The sequence below is a fragment of the Strix uralensis genome, chromosome 3 (genome assembly GCF_047716275.1).
Source record: "Strix uralensis isolate ZFMK-TIS-50842 chromosome 3, bStrUra1, whole genome shotgun sequence".
Classification (NCBI taxonomy): domain Eukaryota; kingdom Metazoa; phylum Chordata; class Aves; order Strigiformes; family Strigidae; genus Strix; species Strix uralensis.
Window position 1 is genome coordinate 86,071,440 of NC_133974.1, and position 25,711 is coordinate 86,097,150.

The following is a 25,711-nucleotide window of genomic DNA, read 5'->3' on the forward strand; positions in this document are numbered from 1 at the left end:
AATGCAGCCTTGACTGGTATTACCTGATTTTGGAGTGTTCTGTTAAGCAACTATGACATTTTTCAACATAGTCTTGAAAATTGTTTTGTTTTTCAATGGCTACATTTATGTTTTTGTTCATTAAAAACAAAACAAAACAGAAGCCATCTGTGAAACTTTAGAAACAGGAGAGGAAGCTAGGCATCCAGCTTCCAGTAAGTATCAAATCCTCATTTGTGTATTTTGGAAATTTCTGTCTTTATAACTGCTACAAAAGAAAAACAAACAAGAAGTTCTTTTCATTTGTAACAACATTGATGAGACAAATCTCATTTCTGTCCCATTTAATTCATAGGCTGCTTTAAGTGCTACGGATATGGCTTTGGCTCTGAATCGATACCTTTGCACAGCAGTCTTGCCTCTGTTGACCAGGTGTGCTCCTCTTTTTGCTGGCACAGAGCACCATGCTTCACTCATCGATTCCTTATTACATACTGTGTACAGACTCTCAAAGGGATGCTCTCTTACCAAAGCTCAGCGAGATTCTATTGAAGAGTGTTTGCTGTCTATCTGTGGGTAAGAAAATACTCCTGGCTGTACAGGAATGCTAATTGATAAAGTAACCTATGATATTTATACAGGAATGCAGAACTATGCCACCAGTAGTATAATTAAGATTTTTTTTCTGGCAGATGACTGTGATATTTTTAAATACATTGTATTCAATTTGCAACTTTATTGATCACTCATATGCCCTCAGTTATTTTCCTATTACTGAGTCTTTTGAATTCAAACCTTGGTGATTAACTAAGAGGACATACTGCAAAAAGACAAAGCTCTGGAAATGTGGAATTGTGCATACACTGAAGTGCCATTTAAATACTTATAGCTGTACAGATTGGCAGTGTGTTTGATGATCAGTAGATTATACAGTTCTATGGAGATATTTATTTATGTTGTGTTACATTTGAAATCCTAATCAATAGTACTGTTATTACGTCATTATTGACAGCTATGGGGAAAATTTTGTCTGGGTATCTGCAGTCTGCAGTCTCAAAACCAGTGGAGTATTATCCAATTTTTCGATTGGCTTGATTATCAGAAGTTGACTAGGCATTTATGAATTCAGTTTCTGATTAAAGTTGGCAACTTCTAGGCTTTCAAATCACCAGCATTTTTTTTTTTTATATTCACCATAAATTTTTTTTGCATAATGTGGAAATGTGTTCAGAAATGACAGACATTTATATTACAGTACTGTAAAAAAGTACTGTATAGCATGTCTTTATAAATGTTGTGGTTTGAGCCCAGGGGGCAACTGAGCACCACACAGCTGCTCGCTCACTCCTTCCCCCTCAGGAATGGGAAGGAAAAGATAAAACAGAGGCAAGGACAGGGAGGGATGACTCACGCATTATGGTCACGGGCAAAAGACAGACTCATTAGAGGAAGAAAAAGAACATGAATTTAATTCAAACACCACCACCACCACTTAACAAACAGAGTAGGACAGTGAGAAGTATAACCACATCTTAAAAACACCTTCCGCCCACCCCTCCCTTCTTCCTGGGCTCAGCTTTGCTCCCGATTTTTCTACCTCCTCCTCCACAGCAGTGCAGGGGGACAGGGAATGGGGGTTGTGGTCAGTTCATCACATATTGTCTCTGCTGCTCCTTCCTCCTCAGTGGGAGGACTCTTCACACTCCTCCCCAGCTCCAGCGTGGGGTCCCTCTCATGGGAGACGTCCTCCATGGACTTTCTCTGACATGAGTCCCTCCCATGGGCTGCAGCTCTTCATGAACTGCTCCAGCGTGAGTCCCTTCTGTGTGTTGCAGTCCTCCCAGCAACAAACTGCTAAAGCACAGGCTTCCCACAGAGTCCCAGCTTTCTTCAGGTGTACCCACCTGCTCCACCAGTGACCTCCATGGGCTGCAGGGGAACATCCTGCCCTCTCATCCCAGGCTGTGCGGGGGTGGGGGGGGGGGGCAGCACACCTCCCCTGCCCCCTCTCCTTTCTTCCACTGACCCTGGTGTTTACATAGGTGTCCTCCTCACAGCTCCTCCTCACAACTCCCACTCCTCCTCACAGATTCCCCTTCTCAAATATCTTATCACAGATGTGTGGCCACCATCACTAATTGGCTTGGCCTTGACCAGAGGCAGGTCTGACTTGGAGCCAGGAGAGCTTCGAGAAGCTTCTCACAGAGGCCACCACTGTAGCCCCCTCCCCTGCTACCAAAAACCCCCGCCACACACACAAAGCCAACACAATAAAATATATATATATTACTTTGATAAGAGCCAATAAAATGACCAGTGTCCGTTATTTATCTGGAAAGGTTTAATGTCCATGCCACTCTAACATACATGCTATACCTGTTTCTTCTGTCCTTCCAGTTGGTGCCCAGTGCTGTGCGTCTTGTTTAGTACATCTGAAGAGTTAGTGCTCTTACGTCTGTATTAGTTCCTAGGACATTTTTAAGAGCCATTGAGATATATTAAAAGAAATTAACGTTATAGCCTTTTCTCATGGACATGGTGATCATAATACGTAATATCAAAATTCAGTATTTTTCTCCCTGATTGTCAATAGATCAGATATTTTCTCTGCTTCTTTAAAGCATTTGATTTGCGGCTTGTTCAGAAGGTTTTCTTTGGTATCCACTTGTTTGCTTTGTTTTGGACACGTTTTCTTAGTGCCACAAGCAAAATCCTATTACTTTATGAATTTGAAAAATTTTGATGGCATAGAACTGACAGGTTGCTTTAATGTGTTTATTAATTATTTACATGACACTATTCTGGTACATCCTTTTGAAATGATTTGTCTGTTTTTAGGCAGTTGCGGCCTTCCATGATGCAGCATTTGCTGAGAAGATTAGTATTTGATGTTCCTCTATTAAATGAACATGCAAAGATGCCTCTCAAGGTAAAAGTATATTTTAATATTCAACAGCATTCCTTGTTACAAAATGTAACAGAAAATACTTGCATGGAGAATATTCTCTATATTCTTTGTTACCTCATCTCCACTCTGCAATAATCTAAGACCATAGGTTTTAAAGATAAATCACTGCTTCGGCAGGAATTCAGTCTAATTTAAATACATCCATATGGAATTATGAAGTCCATGTCTAGTGTTTGCTTCTTCTTTAATGATCTCCTTTTTTTGAGTCCATATGGAAATAGAGTAGAAAAACCTCTGGAGGCAGGAGGCAAAATCCAATGCACAAAGGAAGATAGCAGTTGGTAGTCTGTATATACCCTTACTCCTGTCTTCTGTGTTGGTTTTCCCTGATCTTGGAAAATGGACTCTTTTTCTGTGGTTTGTGCTTGGAAATCTAAGCAATACATGTTTCTTAATAATCTTGCATTTTTATTTTTTTTCAGCACCCAAAGGTTTCTCTGTATCTTTGGATTCTCATTCCTAATGCACAAGAAAAATGTTTTTTCCTTTCTGAGATGACACATTCCTTAAAGATTCCTCATATTTCATCAGCAGTTCTAAGAAATGTATCATTTCTCACTTTACCTACTGCTGTTTTTCAGCAATCCATTTTAATGCTTTCCCACCACAACTTTGAACAAGATATTTAATCTTTTCTTTAATATTTCTTTATGTTTTAAAAACCACACATCAGGATTAATTACATTTTACATCTGATTTCTTTGCCAAAATACTCCTCAGAATTACACAGGCTTCTACTAGCCAGATTATGGTCTCTGACCTCAGATGAGGAATTTAAATCATTATTCTCAAAGCCAGGCCCTGCTGCATGGTCTTTGCACTGCCAAGGACTTCATAATTTGGTTGTGTCCCACAAGAAGTGCTCAAACAAATTAAAGATGCTGGAGCAGCCATTCTTTAGTGCCTATGTCTGAGAAAAGCAGTTGCTAATTTAGTGTACTGCCCTGGAGGGGACCTTTCTAATGCATTATGACGTTTTATGTGCTGCAAAAACCAAATAGTAACTTGGCACTCCTTGTGTGGCTGTGGTTCTTCAGTTTTTCTGGGGGGAAAGAACAACCCTAGCTCCCTGGGATCTGTTCATCTATGACAGCAGGTTTTTTTGATCCTGAGGGTCATGACTGCAGAGACTTTCCCATATTGCTGAACTGAATGGGAAGTAAATATTAATTAGATCCTCTTGGCAAGTCGGGCTTAGGTAGAATATAGATATGGAGAGAACCGTGGTGCTAGCATGGGCAAATGATTTTGCCCATTGACACCTAAACAAGTAATAGAAGCTTCTGAGGAAAGTGAACTCTTTATCTGAAAATAGAACTACAACTTTTCAAACGTTTCACTGACAGTAAAATGATTTTCAGTGATTTAACAAGGGACTCATATCTGCTAATGTGTCCCTATGGGCTTGTGCCATCAAACAGGTTATAGTAGTTGAAAGAGACAGCTACAAGTTAATCATGAATCTGAAAATGTGATTTTGAATGGGAAGAGGGGAGGAAATCATGAAGGCTAAATCAGAGTAGAATGCCATGTACTGTAAATACCTTTGCTGGATTCGACAGCTAAAAATTACCTCAGTTTAGGCAGCATGTGAGTTGAAATCTGTGATGCTTCTCCTGTATAATTTGGTGTGAGCTTTCTGGAATAGGACTGCCTTGTTTTTATTTCCTCTTAAATCATATATCAGTGCTTCATCAGGGACTTCTCTAAGAGTAAACCTGCCTTTACTCTTGGCTAGATTTAAAAATATATACATATCTATTAACACTCACATGTTGTCCAAAAGCAAACCTAAAGTCTGGCCTTTGAGTAATAGAATTTATTTTGAAAAAAACATTTTAAAATACACCTTAGACTCTTAAAGTTAATATTTCTGAGACCCTTGTAGTTCTACATGAACAATAGAACTTCTGTCTTTTTACATTATATACACATGTATGTTTTCTTTTTTTAATCATCTGAAAATTTAAATGGTAAACAGATAATAATAGATTATTTAAATCTGAAGATAAACAAATGCATTATATAGATTTCATTTTTTTTCTGATCCATGAAAAGTATAACAGAACTGCACAGTATTGAGGTTATATTTTTAGTTATCAAAATCCTTACTTCTACACATCAGGACTTTTCCTGTCAGCTCTTTACTGACTGTGACTTGTAATATTTTACCAACATGCTTTGCAAAGTGATGTTGAAACAATTCTCTTTTTCTCTGAGGAACTGTTAAAATAAACTCTGAATTAAAATTCCAGCTAATTTTTTTTGAAAGATCATTCTGTGCCTTAGGAAGATCTGCCCCTGAGTAGGATTTTCATACTTTGCTACTGCCAGGAATCTGTTGTTTGAGATTGCCTTTACTGACAGATATACAACTAAATTTTCCTCTTCCTGTCTGTGATGCAGGGACACAGAGGACACATTAAGTGCAAAATTTGTGATGTTTTAGTTTGGCAAATACCCAGTAGCAGGTCCTTGCACAATTTGAGCCTGTGATAATCTGGAATCTTGTAACCACTTAAGAAGAAAGTATCCCTGAAATATGTATTTAATGAAAGAAAGGGAGAAAGTCTAAAGCTGCTCTGCCATTTGTAATAGAGGACAGGGGGGCAGACTGATAGCAGGTTTTATGACTCACAGAAGAGATGAATCACACTGAGAGTTACTGTTGAACAGCTCTCAGACATGTAAATAATAATTGGGAACTAAGTGAAATCATGGTTCTACTATCTTGCCCACCAAGCAGCAGTGTTTGGAATAGCAGCACCCAGATTGAGGTGAATTCTTCTCTTCAGCTGAGCTGTCAGAGTTCTTGTGGTGTTGGGGAAAATTATCCTCTGTCATGTGCTTTTTGCATATGCCACTAATGTTAAAAGAAAGAACTGCTCATTCTGTGTGTATCCACCAATGATTTAAAGAATGGATACACAACATGGCTTCTTGATAAAAGTTAAAAATTTTTCTGGCAGTGTCTGTGTAATGGTCGAGTGCCAGAATGGAAGAACAACAACAGTTATATTTTATTTGCTTTCAAAATATGTTCTCTTTTAGTTGCTGACAAATCATTATGAAAGATGCTGGAAGTATTATTGTTTGCCAGGTGGATGGGGTAACTTTGGTGCTGCTTCGGAAGAAGAACTTCATTTATCCAGAAAGTTGTTCTGGGGTATTTTTGATGCTTTGTCTCAAAAGGTAATTCATTTTAATATCCATCTACTGCTGTAAAAGCTTTACTGTGTAACCTTTTTTCTTTAATCTGTCATTTTTACCCAGCTTTTATCAGCACTCTATTATCCATTTTAAAAGGAAATATATAGTATTTAGTAAATGTAAATCTTCCTCTTATAACTTCTGCTTTGACATAGGTATGCCATTTTGTCTGCTCATTAAAAAAATTATATAGCTAATGAAGTAATCTTGAGGTGTGTCTGTACAGGTCAACTGCACTTCAGAGCCCTAAAAGCAAATTCAAGCATCTGCAGGTGACTGAAAGTTGCACTTTTCTACCTCACACACTATCCTTCTTTAAACCAAGAGCATAGTCCTTTGCTTAGTAGTTGTAGTTTCATCACCCTTGACTCAATCCTATGTTGGACAAAAGTTTAACAATACACCTTGGTATGTATTTATTGTTCATTCTGTGAGTATTTTTAACTAACTGTCCTGGTTTTGACTGGGCAGAGTTAATTTTCTTCCAAGTAACTGGTACAATGCTGTGGTTTGGATTCAGTGTGAGAATAATGTTGATAACACACTGATATTTTAGTTGTTGCTAAGTAGCTCTTATCCTAAGTTAGTGGTTTCTCAGTTTTCCATGCTCTGCCAGCGAGGAGGTACACAAGCAGCTGGGAGGGAGCATGGCCAGGACAGCTGACCCGAGCTAGCCAAAGGGATATTCCATACCATAGGACATCATGCTCAGTATATAGACTGGGGGGGAGTTGGCTGGAGGGCTGATTTCTGCTTGGGGCATCGTTCAGGAGGTGGTGAGCAATTACATTGTGCATCACTTGTCTTTTCGTGTTTTTTATTTTTCTCTCTCTTTTTTTATTATATTCCTTTACTACTATTATTATATTTTGTATTATTGTTATTATTTTATTTTATTCTAGTTATTAAAATGTCCTTATCTCAATCCACAAGTTTTACTTTTTTTTTTCCCCGATTCTCCTCCCCTCCTGGGAGGAGAGGAGGAGTGAGCGAGCAGCTGCATGGTGCTTAATTGCTGGCTCAGGTTAAACTACACCAACCTGCTTAAAATTTCATGAGTTTCATTTCAAATCTAAGTATTTAGAAATGCTGTGCATATTCCTGTGCTATGTTCTCTTCCCACACATCTGAAAAATGCCTAGAGTTGCTCCCACTGAAGACAATACTTTTTCCCGTTTACTTCAGCAGAAGCAAGACTTGATCCTAGCTTTATCTATAGTGTATAATATGCTTTGGACAGTTTCCTTTATTTTCAGAACAAAAATTCAGTTTCACACTGAGTAGGAAAGCTATTCCGTGGCTGCTTGGTTTCACATGTAGCAATATCTGTTTCAGCAGTGATGTTGATAGCTTCCATTCACTACTCACTTTCTATCCCCTGTGTGTTCCACAGAAGTATGAACAAGAACTGTTCAAATTGGCTTTGCCTTGTTTGAGCGCAGTTGCAGGGGCCTTACCTCCAGACTATATGGAATCAAATTATGTCAATATGATGGAAAAACAGTCTTCAATGGATTCAGATGGGAACTTTAATCCTCAACCTGTTGATACCTCAAAGTAAGGATTTTATTTTGTTTCAAGTAGGGGTTTTTTTATCATAAATGTGTAAAAGAGGGATGGAGTCTATTGTTGGGTACGATGTGAACTTACAGCTTTCATTCTCTTCTGAATGCTTATCTTCTAGATAAAATGGAGACCTTAACTTCATATTTTTATTTTTTATATGTGTATTTATTTTAAATCTTATAAAGCAATAAATACCCAGTTACATAACTATTTTCTTGGTCATCCTAGAACATTTGTAATGCATTTTCAGCCTGAAGATACAACTGTTCAGCTACCTTTGTATGTCTGCTGCAAAAAACCCAGCATGTTTTTAGGAGCAGGAAAAGCAGACTAGTCTACATCATCCCTGTCATTATTAACATGTGCCAAGACACTAACTCCAGTCTGTGTGAATGACAGTGTACCTACAGAGGATGATGATGATGATGATGTATTCATATAATCTCTTTTTACTATGCATAATGGGGAATTGGGCAGAAACTTCTTCATTCTCTCTAGGCAGTCAGACTCTGACCATGCTCTTTTAAGTACATTAACCAGACAGCGCAGGTATCTGAATGGGGTTTTTGTGCCCTGGTTTTTGACTACAGCCACCACCCCATTCTACTTTGTATAGAATGGTCTTACAGCAGTGTGGTTATGCACTATATCTTGAAAAATACTACCTGTTTCAGCTGCTGCATATGTGAGCTTTTTGTCAGTTTTAATATTCAGAATGCTGTCAGTATATCAATACCTTTGTTACAGCATGCTTGTACATGTATGCACATCAAAACATGATAGTAAAAGCCATAATCTAGACTGGAATATAGAAATCACATCAGTGACCATTAAAATTCATTTGTCTAAGATGTATTTAAGATATATGAAGATTTAACAAAATTTAGTAAGGATATTATGCTATCTTTTAAGTAATCGAAGATGACTTTATCTGGTATCATTTCACATAAAATTGTAGATAGCCAGGATATATTTGAAAAACTCAGAAAGTGTTACTTAAAATTACCTAAATCATCAGTCACCTCACTGCCATAGGAGTTGACAGTTCTGTGATGATTCAAGACAAAGAAAGCATTACTTTTATCAGTATTACCTTCCAACCTATCCTATATTCTTTTAACAGGCAAATCCAGCCTCATATTTCTTACTAGTCCTAGACCTACTTATAAGAAGTTATAGATAATATCACCTTATTGTGCTTGTCAATTTATTGCATTTCTGAAATTATTCAAAGTATTATAGCATTAGTAGAGTTATCCTTGAAATACAAGCTTCCAAACAATAAAAAAACTGATGGCCACACTGGATGAATATTTTCTGGCCTTTGTGCATGGTTAGGCTCTTGCAAACTGTAACTCTGACATAATTTTGTTTTACATTTCTGCTTTTTCCCACCCTCTAACTGAAGATTAGAAAACAGACTCCCCTACTTTGCAGTAGATGGCACTGTAACACTTTTACTGTCAAAATGTCTCAGAAGCAAAGAATTTGCTATATCATAAGTGATCAAGAAGCAATTATTCCCTTTCATTTGTAGGAATGCAGATGCAGAAAAATACTGGTAAATTATTTTTGGAAGAGGATTCTGTTTCTAGGGCTTGTTTGATAGTTAAGGATAGCTGCTTTTCCTTTACTCCTTATGAAACCTTAACTTCTGCACTGTCTCCTACACCTGTTGAAGGGCTAGTGTATTTATTTGTGGATTTTTCTATTTTTAATAAGGATTTTAATATCTTTAATATTCACTGGGGTGTTGGAAAATAAAGCCTTGATCATAAAACTTGGATTGTCATGAGTTATAGTGCTTCAAGCATAAAATAAAATTTATAGTAATATATATAATAGATGATGTGTTTCAAAAAACTGTTAGCACATTTAGTTTACAATGGACATGTGCAATAAGTTACCATGGTATTTCTGAAACTATGGGTCATAGTTGTATCTTTACTCTTAAGAAAATTAATATTAGTAATAGAAATATGTGACAAAAAGCATGAGTGCTTGGTATCATTATTGATTTTTCCCTGCACAGGTGTGTCAAAGAAATAAAATTCCTATAACAGTTGTGGTTCTCATTCAGTGTGCGTTAAATAACTCAGATTTTTTCCTTGATTTAACTGGGGCTTGAAGCAAACTGTATGTGAGGAAGCAGCACAGTAAGATGCTTTGAATGGATGTCTGCACTACTAATTATTTATTTGAAACCTTTCTTCAAAACAAAAGCAGTCACATTTTAGCATGTGTGATATAATGGCTGTTCTTCTCTTCACTTTCAGCATTACAATCCCTGAAAAGCTAGAATATTTCATTAACAAATATGCAGAACACTCTCATGACAAATGGTCGATGGAAAAGGTAAAATCTATCTTCCTGTTAAAGCAAAATGAGAATTTTTATTTGAATCCATTTCATCTTTAAAATATTTTATTCTGGATATTATTATTTTTCATAATGCTACAAGTTGGTACGTAGGTAAGATATAAACCTATATTTTCTTGAAATGCATTTGGGGGGAAAGTTCTGTAAGTGCACATGAGTATTTCAAAGTATTGTTTCATCATTTCATTATTTTTATTGTTGACTGTTGAGTAAACATAGTTGCTAATTCTTTAAGAGTTTATTGACTTGAAATTTCAATTTTTTAACCAAAAAACCATTTTAGGAATTTTTATTCCTTTGTGCAGTTTGTGTGTCCAGTATTGAAAATACTTCCTCAACTGTAGCACAGTATTCTGCTCTATATAAATATTTCAAAGAAAAATGTATTGAAATGTTAGCTTTGTGTAATCATTAATTTTCAAAAAGATGGCATGCTACATAATTCATTTCATCATGTGTAGATAATATAAATGTTGGGTGGCAAAATGCTGAGAAAACAGTAGAAGGGAAATTTTAAGAGAACAGGTCTGCAGAAGCATTGTTCAGTTCCTTTGTACCAATAAACCCAGGATTTTTCATAATTTTTTGCTTTTCCCTATTTTTTCATTTCTTATTATTACTATTTTCAGTTTGCCAATGGATGGACATATGGTGAAACATATTCTGAATCTTCAAAAGTGCAACCATTAATGAAACAATATAAATTACTATCTGAAAAGGTAAGGAATTTGTTCATTCTTGATCTGGGATGATTGAAAGATTGCTTCATTCACTGTGAAAATGTCACCTTGTGTTCACATCACTTTTTAAAAATTTATTTAGGGTGCATCAGCTAATGTGTGATTGATGCCTTCCTCAAAATCTCAGAAAGAGATAGAAGGGTTTTCTTGCACAATAGATAGGCCACTCAAACTGTTTTCTCTCATGGCTGAATTTGCATGGCATAACTTAAGGTGAAACTGAACTGTCATATTGCCAGTTTGTTTTTACAGTAAGGTCATATAGGAATGCCTACTTGCTTAGTGAAGACTTAGGTTTAGGCTTTGTCTGGTCTCCAGCAGCAGGCCACCAAGATGATTAGAAGGCTGGAGAATTTGATAAATGCAGCAAGGCTGAAGGAACTGGGTTTGTTTATCTTAAAGAAGAGAAAACTGATGGGGATATAATCTCAATTTCCCAGTACCTAAATCCTAGTTATAGAGAAGATGAATGTGTTCTCCTCACAGGGATGCACAGTGACAAGATAAAAGGCAGTGGGTGAAAGTTGCTTCAGGAGAAATACTTTCTGGAAAACCTTGTTATCTTGACAACTTAAACATTGGAATAGGTTGTCCAGAGAAGTCATGAAATCACCTGCACTGCAAATATCCAAGGCATAACATGGCAAGCCCTAGATAACCTTGATAACCACTGAGAGCCTAATTAGGTTAGCTTATCTGACTTCCACAGGAAGTTGAGCCATATGAGGTCCAGAGGTCCATTCCAACATAGACTTTTTTTATGATTCTATGATTATGGTTTTTTTTGTTTCATGTAGCAGACAAAATGTTGCATTACTCCTGATAATTACTGTTGAGTTCATATCTGAGCGTGCCATTAACATGCTTATTCCTGTGATCATCAGCTTCTTGCAGGGCCAGAATTCTTCTGTCCACCTCTGAAATGATAAACTTTTTAATATCTTATATGATTTATTTGCTTCTTTGCAGTATCCCTGGGCCATATGGGCTGATTTCAGTACTTTGCATCTCAGTATAACCAGGCAAAACCCCAATAGTTATTTTTTGCTCTGTACAGCTACATAATAAACAAGGCAATTACTGCATGTGCATTCTTCTAGGAGAAAGAAATTTATCGATGGCCAATCAAAGAATCACTAAAAACTATGCTGGCATGGGGATGGCGAATTGAAAGAACACGTGAGGGAGATTCCATGGCCCTGTATAATCGGACACGTCGCATATCTCAAACCAGTCAAGTGAGCCATTTTATTAAAAACTTATTTTTAAAAAAGACGTGCAAAATCTGCTTTCCAGTCTTTGGTTTTACAAGCGATGAAATAAACCTGTAGCATAAAAATATGTGAAAACATTTTTCACAAGCAATTGTACAATCCAAGATTGGTTTGGATTTCTATTCACTGAAAATGGAACAAAAGTGAAATAAAAATGTATTTGTTTAATTGATTTACAGTTAGCTACATTATTTAGGGGAATTAGATACATCAGTACGTGATTATGTGTTAACAGTGAGTATTAATATGATTTTAGTCTGCTATTTTTTTGGAATTTGGTGGCTATGGATGCATTTAAGCTTGCAAAGAAAGAAATAAAGGTACTTTTTTTTTTTAAAGGAAAATTCATACGAACATCAGTGTTAATACAGCATAAAGTTTACATCTATAGACAGCCAAAATTCTGAAAATGTTAAAGATAGGTTTTTTTTCCTTTAGAATAGCCGTCTTAAATCAAAATGCTGTAAGGATAAAATGGAAAAATACTGTCACTATATTCTCTTAGAGCTCCATATACTTTGCAATTAAACTGGGGAGCGGAGAAAATCTTTTTCCCTCTCATTCACACAGACACACATGGAGCCAAATCAATGGAGGAAATAAAATGGAGGGGAAAAATCTTTCCCTCTTCCCTCCACTCAGCTCTGTGCTATTTACATATGTGAATGGTGATATGCCTGTGAAAAATGAGCAGATGAACGTGCCTCTCTATTCTCTATAGACACTAGAAAGTGTATATCAAGTGATTTGATATAGCACTTGAGCTAAACTATACTTTATAGGTTGCCTTCCAAAATTCTTGACTTCCAAATTTCCCAACTTTTGGGTGTTTGTAATACCAGCCCCAAAGACTATGCTGACAGAGATATTCGTATATACTTTAGCATAAGGAGCTCATTAGAATAAATAGCTTTACAGTTGAGATTCAAATTATATCAACGTATGAAAACAGCTTTTGTAGCTAAGTTACAGTCTTCCCTTACTATAATGAAATTACATAACTTTTCTAGAAGTTTCTGAAGCCTAAAATATTTCTGTATTTCAGAGTACACTATATTAATAATTGTCCTGTGTTTAAAATGTGTTGTGCTCACACACAAAATAGCATTTTCCTGTGTTCACCTGAGAAATTTTAAGTATATTTAAATGGTATCTTTGTGTTAGTGTAACAGTGCTTGCATTGTTTGCTTTAGAAAACAGTATTTATTTACTGTGTGCTGCTTATACATCCTTTGTTATTCTCTATTAAAAATACCTGCCTTTGAACTGCCAGGCCATGTACATGCTGATATACATGCATATGAAAATAATATCAGACATAGGAACAAAATTCTGGACACTGTTCTTCCTAAAGTAAGATGTATCTGTGGTGGACATGAGTTTATCTGTTACAGCAGAATCCATAGAGAAAAGCCCAGCAATGTCCCTTTTCTAGCCACATTTCTTGCATCGGTGGCTTGACATCCAGGGAATCTCCACCATTGTTTATGCTTCTTCAAACATTTGTATTCATGTAGCGAGCAAACCTGTGACAAATTTAGGCAGTAGAAAGAAAGAATAATAAAATGATGATATTTTCTGAGTGGGAAGGAGAGACAAAAGGAAGAAGTTATACATTTAGTAGGTTCTATTCCTACATGTAGAAATAGGGTTGAAAAGCCAAATTTGATTTTTGCCTGAATTCACCTTAAATTAGATTGTCTGAGGTTTTGACTGCTTAGAAAAAATTTAGAAAACGCAGACATTTAATCATAGTTTAAGTACAACATTATCTATTAGTTCAAATCTTAAACTAATTCAAGTGAAATTTGCATTTGAATGAGGGGGATTTGTGTCTGATGACTGTCTTTCGGAGCAAAATATGTAGACCTTTGCCTAAATCTCACTTAAGTTTATCACCCTTGATGTATTTTCAGTTGGGCTACATAGGATCCTTTTGCTCTTTAGAGATATGACTTTTTCTTTAAATTCTTTAATACTTTCAGTATCTTGGTAATGTCAACTTCTTCATATCAAATGCTTGTATAATGCCACTGTTTTGCACGTCTATCATTCAGATCTCTGTAGATACAGCCCATGGTTACACTCCTCGAGCAATTGACATGAGCAATGTCACCCTCTCCAGAGACTTACACGTAAGTCAGAAACATTTAATATGCCTACCCTTTTTTTTACAATTTAATTTTCTCTGCTAGATTATTTTAAACAAATTTGGTGCCTCATGTTACTTTCTTTGATATGCTTTGATTTTGGTTTGTGGTTGGATTGGGTTTTTTTTTTTTGCCTTTTTCATCATTGCTCTTTGATCCTCTGTTGCTTTAAAAAACATGGATCATGTTGAAATGCTTTAAAGTTTATTTTAGTCCTGGATTGATTTTCCTAGCTTTCTTTGTGAACATCTGTCATTTGAAGAGAATCCTGAATAGAAGAGCTTGCAGCATCAGCTTTTTTCTGTTTATCATTCATTTCTTCACCATCTTCCCAAAACATTTGCTTGTTTTTCTAAACTGAAGAAATAAGAATCAGGAACCACTGTTACAACAAATATTATGAAAATAGAGAATGAAGAAGTTAGGGGTAGGATTTTGAGAGATCTATCAGTAGAATGCTGTTATTTGGAACAATATTTTTTAGTTGTTAAACAAATGATGTTTCTGTTTTTAGAAAGTTAGTGGTTTTTTCGTGGTGTTTAATGGAGCATGGTGCTAGTTTTTAAAGTCTACTAATTTACTGTGAGTATGGTTACAATATCATGTAGACATACACTAGATAGTTTTAAACTAGTTAGCATGAGTGTTTGTACCAGTCTAGTGATGGCAACATGGTGTTCAAAGCTGACTACAAAAAACTCCTGAAACACAGGGTTAAGTTTGCCCATACTGAACTCTGTCATACTGCAGTGAAACAAGCAGCAGTAGTAAAGTAATTGGCTAACAGTACAGTATATACTGTACTGTGCCTCTGATGAAATTCTCACACTGGATTTCCCTTCCTTGATTCCTAGCTTATAGTTTCCAGTTTTACATTTCTAACCATTGTAGATTTCTGACTAGCTTTACAATAATAACAATTTGCTGCCAATTAACTATGATACTGGAGTTAAAACATTTAGTGGATTGCTGATCATTCCAAAGAGTTAACAATATTGGTAATTGAATAACACTACTTCCATCATTGCACTCTTATCTTAAACTGATAGAACATGACATCATGTAACATTTGTATAGACTCAGGGTGATCAAAAGACTATGCAGGCTTTGTTTAATGCTCATGAGACAACTCTTGATGTGAACATCATCATAGTATTATGATGAAGTAAACCAAACACAAAGTAACCAGCCTGTCACAAAACTGAAAAGAAAGAGCATTAGAACTTCTGTTACTCCCTTGTTTACTCTTTTATGCTGTATTCTCTAACATTTATCATCAGTTTTTATTTTCTTTTGAGTTCTCAGCTATAAAGCAGAGCTGGTTGGCTTTATGATTCATTTGTCCTTAATTACAAATAGAGGTCATCTTTGAAACCAGCTTCAAAATCTGTTATTTAAAAGCTAAGCAAATTTAATTAAAATGCAATTTCAGGTATTGTCCTGATACTGTCATTCAGGAAATATCCAAACATATTAGGTATTATTGAGATCTGAGTTTTAAAAATGAACTGTATGTAATTTTGAACTTTTTTTTCAATGTTTAATATCTTTAAAGTTGGAGCTCAGGGATAGATTCTTCAACCTGGTTTTAAATTGCTGGGAAAGTTAGTTGTTTTGAACAAAGTTGGTTGGTTGCAGTTTTTTAACTAGTAAGTACATAAGAATTGGTGCTATTTAATGTTTACATCATCCTGTGTGTATATTGTGCTAGCAGGGATCATGATCTTTTCTAAAACTGTAAGTTCGAGAAATAATTCTCATTTCGGTCTTAAGTGCTCACATCCTGGCTCCATGAGTAGCTAGGTCTTGCTCTGAGACTGTCTTCGTAGCACCCTGCTTTCCAAGGAAAGAAAACCTAGTCTACACTATGTTCTTCCACGGTTCCAATCTGGATTATCAAAACACAGGACTGGAGTGTGCACGACAGAAAGCATCTACCATGCAGGAGACATATGTGTAATAATGTATCCACTGGAGAAAAGTTTATGAAACAAATTCTCCTATAGACAAACAAGATATGGCCGTAAAGTTTTGAGTTGTTATCTGAACTCATGAGTATTCTCCCAAATAAAGAAGTAGGTATTCAGAAATACTGGTTAATCAAAACCCTTATTGAAGATGAGAAGAATGTTTCTGTAGGTCCATCAAAGAAGTGAAAAATGGAATCCACAGAAAAAAACTCCCCCACTGTGTACAGCTATAGGGTATACAAGCAGGGCAGGAGAGGTGGATTTAAACAGTTGTTTAATGTTGAAATAGTAGTTCCTACTAGTTTTCTAGAGACTGGAGAGTTTGTCTGTTTTGCTTAGTTTGGGATCTAGCTTCTAGTTTACCAGTCTGAAAGAGTTTGTTTTATAGGAAGAAATAACTATTTTTTGTGCACATCGAAGGAGAATTTCATCCTGAATAAAAAAATGTGTCTGCATCTATGGAGTCCCTGGTAAAATGGTTGGTGCATTTAACAGTGTGCTCACACAAATGAGTATCCGCCTTGCCGGGCTATATCCATGGTTTAATAGTCAGCCTGTTGCAGCCAGCAGGAACCATCTTGATTCAATCCTCTGGCTTGCTCTTCTTTTTTTCCCTTACCAGGGCCTTCAGGAGGTTCTTGCTGGCATTGTTTTGAGAATCAAGCCCCTGTCTGACACCCCAGTACTCTTTCCAGACTATAGTCGTCTTTGTGGTTCTTCCTTTTTCATATTAACAGTTTTCTTTTCCGCACCAGGTTTCTGATTCCTATACATATACCCATCCTACCCAAATTCTACATCATAATCTTTCAATAAACTTTCTTGTTTTCAGTGAACCATTACAGTGTAATTGTATTGAACCACCCAGAGAACAAAATTTGTTATTTAATAGCAACCAGAATATTACTGTTCTTGAGGGTTAACCATTGCAACACATATCACTAAGCTCTCCATTTTCCTAAGGCTATGGCTGAGATGATGGCCGAAAACTACCATAACATATGGGCAAAGAAAAAGAAAATGGAGCTTGAAGCAAAAGGTAATATTATCTATAGGTATTTACAGTATTTTAAATTCTCTATGATTATGATAGGTCATGTATTTGAGAAAACAGATTAAAAAAAAGAAGTAACAGCAAATTTAAATTGACAAAGAAGAAACAACAAAGTATCTATTATTATTTGAATATTTTGTGATTTTTATTGCCTGGAAGTTTTTATAGTACTGAGTGTAACAGTTCCTGTTGAAGTAGTTTACCAATTCAAATCTATCAAAGGAAGAGTAGTCAAAGCTTGTAAATAAATTAAAGGTACATTAATACATTTTCCTTCTAGCATTAATCTTTCAGGCTATTGCCTAACGGGCTCTGATTTCATCTGAATTACTTCTTTTATTGCAGGTAGATCTAAAAGGTTGTTTACTAAGAACTGCATGTATCATGTATTGAATTGACAAGTGGATAAACCTAGAGGAGATTCTCGATTCCACATAAAAATTGCATGTGCTCCATGATATCTGCTTACCTAAATGACAAATTTTGTCATGTATGTTTTGTTGTTTTTCCTCTGTGTTAAAATAATTTCTTTGTTTGTGTTAAAGCTAAGTTTTTTATCTGCAGATATTATATTTGCACATGGAGGAAACAATATTTGGAGAAACAGCAAGTTCTCATTTGCAAATAACTGAAGCTAGGGTTTTGTTTTGTCCAAAGGTGTCAAGTCTAACTGTATGCACTAAACTTGGCCTTTTTTTAATAACTGTATGCTTGCTTTTGTTATTAGTTGTAAGCTTCCAGCAAAGATACAGTAATTAAGGTTTTATGAAGAAGTTCCACATGGAAGTGCATTTGATAAATCGCTATGAATTTCCATGCCTTTAATTATATTTCCCCTTAATACAGCTTTTATTTTCATTTTTATAGGCTTTTTTTTTTTTAAACTTTCTTCAGCATAATTTGTGACAGGATAGGCTAAGTCCAGGAAATCATAGACTACAGTAAGACTGGATATTTAAATGGATCTACTGTATTTGGCAGCTTTGGAAGCAGATTTTTGTCTCTGAGCAGCACTTCAATGAGAACACTGCACAGTATTTGTAGTATTGCGCAAAGGAGCATAGCACTGAGAAGGTTAGAGGTGGCCATAGTGACTGAAGGAGAGGTTTCTGATGGAGAGTTTCTTCATGTGAGGAGTAGACGTATTTGTCAGCTGAGCAAAACCTGGCCCTCAAGAGTGTGGGTTTTTTCCTCCAGTATATACATATGCTAGCTTGAAATATATTTTTTTTTTATACATGGGTAAAGGCCAGAAGAGTAACGTGGACTTCAGATACAAAATGCTTCTTTTCTTCATTTAAGGCTTTTCACATACACAGGTATTCCAGCCACCTGAAAATTACAAGTGTCATTCACCTTCACTGAATACACTTTGCGTGTATTAATTGTAAGTGAATGATCTATTATAGTCTTAATAAGTTCCACAGATAGGGCATGTATGCTTATATGCATTTTTGCATGTCTTCCTTCAGCTGTAGTAAAGTGGAATTAGATCACATTTGTGATAAAAGAATAAAACCCAATCATCCCAATGTTATAGGCTGTTCTTCCTAAAAAACCCAAACCGAACAAAAAAACCCAAACATCAAACTTGCCCACTAGGTTACCATTTTGCATGTACTTAAACAGATTCAGACAGCACTAATGGAAAATTTTAGTATATGTGGCTTACAAACTCACCTACAGATATGCCTCCAATATTTTCTAGAGAGAGTTTTTCCTTTTTAAAAATATTATTACTAGACACTTGCTGTAGTATTTTTTTCTGAGATAAGTCTAATTATTGCTGTTACAATTTCCTAGGGTTTCGAAGCAATTATCATAGGAATTTATTGTGTTCTGCTATATGATGGTGATTTCAGAAGGTGAAATCTTAAGATTGTTGCTTTTTATGCAGATATTTATGTTAATAATAACAACTTTATTTTCCTGCCAAATTAACTATCTACAATTCAGAGAGGTATCAATACATCAGCTATATGTAAGCAATACAAATGCAGTTCGTCTCTTTACCTCTCTGTTTTGGCAGCATTCTTTTGATCAGATTGGACAGTTGCCTGAACCACATTTGAATAATGTACTCTAATTTTCTGTCTAGTTTATTACTGTAAGGTAGAACTGTATTACTTTCATATATAGTTTTAGATATGTGTGTATCTTGCTAAACTCCATCAACACTTTTTGCTGTCATCAGAATGTTTAAAAGCGGGACTCTGTATATGTTTATATATTTGTTTATATCTAAGTTTTCTTATGAAATGAGGTGTTATGTATTGAAATATTTTCAGTTTCATTACATGAAGTTGTAATTATAATACATGTTTGTAACAGTTAAGGACTTTTTTCTTCTTTAAGAGTTTTTGCAGTAGGTTTAACATATTTACCAGGAACTTGCAGCAGTTGATTATGTTAGAATTATGTTTGAGGCCACATCTAAAGTTTCTATCTGAGTATTTTTTAGGTTTGTAAATAACCAGAAAAGTGCATTGTTGTTATTTCAGACTGGATTTTACTGTAATGTGCTATATGTATTTTTCTGACAGTGCTTTTACATACCAGGATTCACCATGTCATTATGGTAACTGCTTTTTAATTCTCCTGATGTTCCATAGTAGGAGGAGGCAACCATCCTCTTCTTGTTCCTTATGATACACTCACAGCCAAAGAAAAAGCCAAGGACAGAGAAAAAGCACAGGATATTCTGAAATTTCTACAGATTAATGGATATGTTGTCTCCAGGTAATTCTCTGTTCAGTATTAGTGTCACAGAAGGTTTCTAATACTCTTCAGTAGCTTTTTAAATTTTTTTTATTTTAAAATTAGAAGAAAATTCTATGGTAATTTTTAGGTTTCAGTACCTGGGAGCAAGGATGAGGTCCTTCATATAGAACATTGTAAGGAAGAAATGGATCACAGAGTTAGTAGCAGGGTTTTTGTAAGGCACAAGCAGAGTTCTCCAGAATCTCAGTGTGTTTTCTGCCTCTCCTCTTGACATTGTTTCTTTTTTTCTGGTGTGTCTCCATACATTCAACTGTTAGTAAACTTGTTAATTTTCTACAAGTGATAGTCTTCATTACAGGTCAGGCGCATGCACCTCTCTATAGGAATTTCTATTTCTATTCTATTTCTAATTGCTTTGATAAGACAGTTTTATTTCTAAAATCTACTGCTCATTTCTTTCAACTGAGTTAATTTGTAGTCTTATTAAAATATTTTAAAAGTTGAAAGTGATGTTTTTAAAAAGTTTTTTTTAAACAATCCACAGTGTAAATGTAATAATAGGGAATTAATTTAGTACATATACATGCTATTCTCTGCAGAATGACATGCATAATTCCTTTTGGTTTTAATACAACATATTTACCTACTAAATGCAGTGTGGATTAAATTTTAATTAAATTCGAGGCTTGTCTGCCTCATCAGTGTGGCTTAGGAAATGTGAGTCACTAGGAAAGGCTGAAAGCATATCTGAGATTTATGACCTGAACATTAGTAAGTGAATGAAATAGTCACAGAGATGGATTTAAGTAATCATTGTGAATTAATTAGCCTGGCATCTACTTAAAATCTGCCTACTTCCTTTCTTTTATATCACATATGAAATTCAGCCCACTTATAAAGTCCCACAACTAATCTAATAATTCTAGGCAAAACCTTTCAGGGTAGCTGGAATAATTCAATTTACTTCCCTTCAATGGTGTAGGATGTACAAAGAAGGATGTCAGTCAGTAGAGGTTTCTTTTCTCATGCCCTGTCAAAATGACAAAAGACTCCTCAGCTGTATTCAAGGTTAAATGTTCCTTTCTGACTAATCCTTTTTATTTCTGTCTAACTTAAACACAAGTGAAAAGTGGCTTTTGGTTTGTTGGAGGAGTGGAAGGCTAAAAGGGATGGTAAGATAATTGTTAACTTGGACACACCCATCATCTAATAAATAGTTCATGCCACATCTACATCCTCCTGTGCTAGTCAAATGCAGGCCTTCCTATCAAGTTAAGCTCAATGTACTTGCTGCCCCTGTGACCACTGCACTGTCTGAACAAACAAGCATCTGATTCATGTTTTCCTTTGGTCTGCTTACCACTTGACTTTCTGCCACATATGCCTTGCACACATTTCTTTCTAGTCTTTTATTTGACGGTGACCATTCTAGTCTAGTGCACCCTAATACACACTGGGTTTAGGGAAGATACAAACACTTGCCCCCTGCCAAGCACCCATCACTCAGGCACATGGCCTGTGACCCATGGTCCCGCTCCAGCTGATGGTGCTGAGCCCTTCCCTTGCCTTACTAACACCGCCACCCTCCCATTAGCTGCTTTTTGGGGCACACAGCATTCCCTCCCCAGTAGCTGTCAACTGGGACTCCCACTTGCTCCAGTTGCAGACACCACAGACCAGGGATGCCTTACACCCCACCAGTGTCTGACTGATTGCTAACACCAAAAGCACTCACGCCAGTCCCTGCAGTAGCTGGCACTCTGGGCTCAAAGTCTGTGGGACCCGTAGAGATGTTCCCAAAAGTTATGGCCTCTCCAGCTGCTGATACCAGTACCCTCGTTCATCGCAGGCCTGGGGGCAACTACAGTGGTCAAGTCTGACTCCAGTTGCTGGCCCAGTATCCACTCACACTGGTCTTGCCAGTAGCTGGCACTTATACCTCGCAGCACACACATGGGGTAGTGAGTGAGATTAGGCAGAGAGATAGGTAAGAAAGGATTTAAGAAGATGGGACAGGCTCTAGTTATGAGGCACAGGGCTCAGTCAGACAACTGTATTGACAGGCCATGGTTTACATGTGACTGGCTCCTTTTATACCCCTTTTTGTCTTTTTTCCCCTTTGCTCTTCCTTGATCCTCCTCCCCTGCACATTCCATCTTTAGTTTGTGTAGTTCCACTGACCTGCCTCGAATATTCCAAATCCTCATGTTCTCCATGCCCCTCCTCTTAGGAGTTACAAAATCCGGGTGGCCCTCTCCAAAGTTGTGCCTGAAGCTTCTTAATGGCCCATTAATTAGTAACTGGAGACTTTTGGTCTCCAGCATTGTCTCCTTTATCCTTTGTCTACCAGGTTTGTGTCTCTATGTGTTCTTGTTTATGGCTTCCCTTTTAGTACCCACTTTTGCATTGAGAAGGTCCTTGATCACATAATCTTAATGAAGCAGACACTACTGTAGCCTTACAAGTATCAGCTGACAAAGCTGGTTTAGTTCCAGAATCTCTTCTGAGACTGCACCCTACTGTGAGCAGTATTCTAATTTAAAGCAGAAATCTGCACTACACAGGCAGTTATATTCTCTAGGTATACTTTTTTAACTTACAAAATAACTGAGTACTAATGTACTTGGTGCATTAGTGACTGACAGTGGGGTGACTGACTCCCTTGCTGGTTAAGCACAGCTTCATGTGCTCTCATTAAAGTCCTGATCCTGCAGAATCAAGGCTTATGTCATTGCCAACTTGTTGCTAGCAGACATCAGCCTACATCATGGAACCACTCTCTGCAGATTCATACTTGTTTGAAGGAACATAAGATTTTCATATCAGACTAGTTACTATGATGGAACATACTGGAAAAGGTAAACTGCAATTCCATCACTGTTTTGCTGTTCCCCTGATTTTTCACAAATGCTACATAGCTATTCTTCCATTACAAACAGACTTTTGGGGAAAAGTCATGATGAGGTAGACTAGATTTATTTCTGGTTTGATTGTTTAAATCAAAGTATTCTGGCAGTTTCAAAATTCCCTCACCCAAGAATCAATCCCTGGAAGGAAATACAAGACAGTAATGCCTTACAAGTAAGGGAAAGAAATTACAGTGGTACTGGATTAATCTAATTGACTAGTCTCATTTTTCTGTAACCTTCTACTTGGGAAATCTGGGTGTATCTCAACAAATTGCTCAAAACCTAAATAAGCCTAAGAGTACCAGATACTTCAAACACAGAACAATTCTTATGTTAATAAGCAGTTAACTAGAGAAAATGGTGTCAAACTGTATGGAGAGGTAAGACTGCTTTGAGTGCTTCTGTATGTGTGAAAAATGACTTCTTTTTTCAGAGGATTTAAGGACCTGGAATTAGACACACCTTCCATTGAGAAACGCTTTGCCTACAGTTTTCTTCAGCAACTTATAAGATATGTGGATGAAGCCCATCAGTACATTCTGGAGTTTGGTATAGTACTCTCTTCTTAGTCCATTTTCTTAAGAATTATTAACTAAGATGTTTGATACTGTAAAAACAACTAGAAAATTTTAAAAAAATGAACAATCTTGGATTAGGATTTTTCCCTCTAGTTTCCTATAGTTGATGATGATGAATTTTGGAAAGTTATGTAGTTCATATATTCATTCCAGTTTCCTATATTCATTCATCAGAGGAAAAGTGTTCAGCCAGAATTTGTATGACTTTCATTCTTTGAAAAAGAAAATTAGCTGCCTCCTTGTATTTATGCACAAATTGATAATCTCTCACATGTGCACATTAATGTTTACTATTCACATGTAATCCCTTTTTCAGAGAGCAAATTAAACCAGTCATTTGTACCATTCTGAATTTTTCTTTGGAGAAGAAAGTTGAGTACAGAAACCTCTTTAGCAAACTCCTGCAATGGGAATGTTCTTTCACAAACTCCCAGCATGCGTTTTGTCAACAGTGCTATGAGGGAAAGGATTTAACTAGATATGCTTTTGTTAAAGATAAAAAAATTAAAAAGTTTGGTGACCCAAGTCAAATTCTCACATGAGCAGTAAAAGACAAAAAACCTGGTCAGATTCAGCTTCTGTGTGACCATGAGAGCTGCAATGCCACATACTGTGCTTCATGCCTAGGCATAGATGTTTTAATTGACAGTATTAATGGCAGAAACAGCAGGGAGATTGAATAAATCAACGTTCATCCAAAAGCCTATCTAGTTTTAAAGTGGAAATTATCAAATTTGTGAATTATTATATGCCATGGTTACTTACAGTAGCAAAAGTCTGGCCTTCATAATTCATTGGGTTACTTCTGCTGCTAATGCCTGATTATTATTCAGAATAAATACTGAAACACTAGAAACAGTGAAGGAAAAAATACCATTCATGTCTCTCAGTGGATTAGTAAAAGAAGATAATAAAAGATAAATAGTCTGGGAGCCATACCAGATTATGTCTGTAAAGAGTATTTGATTTTTATAGTAATGGGGGAACTGAAGCAATTTTAATTTCAGTTGGGTAGTTCTAACCATTAATTTTGTTCTTTAGACAAAGTCCACAAATAAGGAGTAAAAATTGAGTAATTCTGTTTCTCCGGGGAACAACTGGAGAAAGGTTTTCCATTACAATATGAGTTTGGGCTTCCAAACTGTCACCAATAGCTAGAGAAATACAAACATAGGACCAGATTTTCATCTCACAAAAATATCCATATCTCTTAGACTATGAGATATCTGCACTTTTATGAAGATTTGAATAATTATTCTGTACACATTTTATTTGCTGTAACTTTTCTTCTCATGAGGTAGTTATAAAATGCCGCTTTAACTAGTGTGTGTACTGTTTGTGGTATGTTAAGTCTACATCTAAAGATGACCAGTATTATTTGTTTATAGTGTGCACTTTCTAAGAAAAATGCAGAGTAGACTGTAATTAGGATCTATATCAGGGAGCTTAATTTTCTTCTCTCTGCAGATGGTGGCAGCAGAGGCAAAGGAGAGCATTTCCCATACGAACAAGAAATCAAGTTTTTTGCTAAAGTACAGTATATCTTTGCTTATTCTTTGTCAACTTTGTAAGTAGTTAAGTGAAAAAGTATTTGTTAGTGAACTAGATTGTTGTTAGAGTTGCACTTTTTGTGTTAAATTCATTATTTTATTAATTAAAAACAGTAGTAATAAGAATAGCTTGAAAGTACTCTAGGATGAAGTATAGATATGAAAAAATTACAGGACTATATTCTTATTTTCATTATTTCTTTACTCCATGATATGCAACTACTCATATGATGTTACTCATAACCTCCCTACATTTTCTGTTTAGTGTTTTAGTCTAATTCTGAAGATTTTTCTCTTCTATCGTCATCAGGCAGATAAATGTGGGCAATAGTTATTGAAATTAACACAGCTACATATCTGTCAGTGTCACTTTTTTCTTTCCTTGTTTTAAAACCATGCTGATGTCTCCATCACAGAATGGCTGAGGTTGGAAGGGCCCTCTAGCATCTAGTCTAACTTCACTGCTCAAGCAGGGTTACCTAGATCAGGTTGCCCAGGACTCTGTCCAGACAGCTTTTGATTATCTCCAAGGCTGGAGACTCTGAAGTCTCTCTGGGCAACCTGTGTCGGTGCTCAGTCACCCTCAAAGTAAAAAAGTGTTTATTGATGGTCAGAGGGAACGTCCTGTGCTTCAGTTTGTGCTTGGTCTGTGTCTGGTCCTGT

General features: G+C 36.2%; 1 protein-coding gene across 15 annotated transcripts in view; it reads left to right on the forward strand.

The window, feature by feature from the left end:
• RYR2 (ryanodine receptor 2) overlaps nt 1–25,711 on the forward strand; it is a 441,080-nt gene that overhangs the window by 309,032 nt on the left and 106,337 nt on the right. For 10 of the 15 annotated variants that reach the window (XM_074863209.1, XM_074863211.1, XM_074863214.1 and 7 more), the window contains 12 exons: nt 335–555; nt 2,818–2,908; nt 5,999–6,139; nt 7,551–7,714; nt 10,000–10,078; nt 10,732–10,821; nt 11,943–12,080; nt 14,174–14,251; nt 17,200–17,275; nt 19,903–20,029; nt 23,354–23,469; nt 24,966–25,030. In XM_074863209.1, coding sequence (XP_074719310.1) covers nt 335–555; nt 2,818–2,908; nt 5,999–6,139; nt 7,551–7,714; nt 10,000–10,078; nt 10,732–10,821; nt 11,943–12,080; nt 14,174–14,251; nt 17,200–17,275; nt 19,903–20,029; nt 23,354–23,469; nt 24,966–25,030 — 1,386 coding nt within the window. The remainder of the gene's footprint in view (nt 1–334; nt 556–2,817; nt 2,909–5,998; nt 6,140–7,550; nt 7,715–9,999; nt 10,079–10,731; nt 10,822–11,942; nt 12,081–14,173; nt 14,252–17,199; nt 17,276–19,902; nt 20,030–23,353; nt 23,470–24,965; nt 25,031–25,711) is intronic. The other 5 variants (XM_074863210.1, XM_074863223.1, XM_074863217.1 and 2 more) reach the window with 1 other exon arrangement.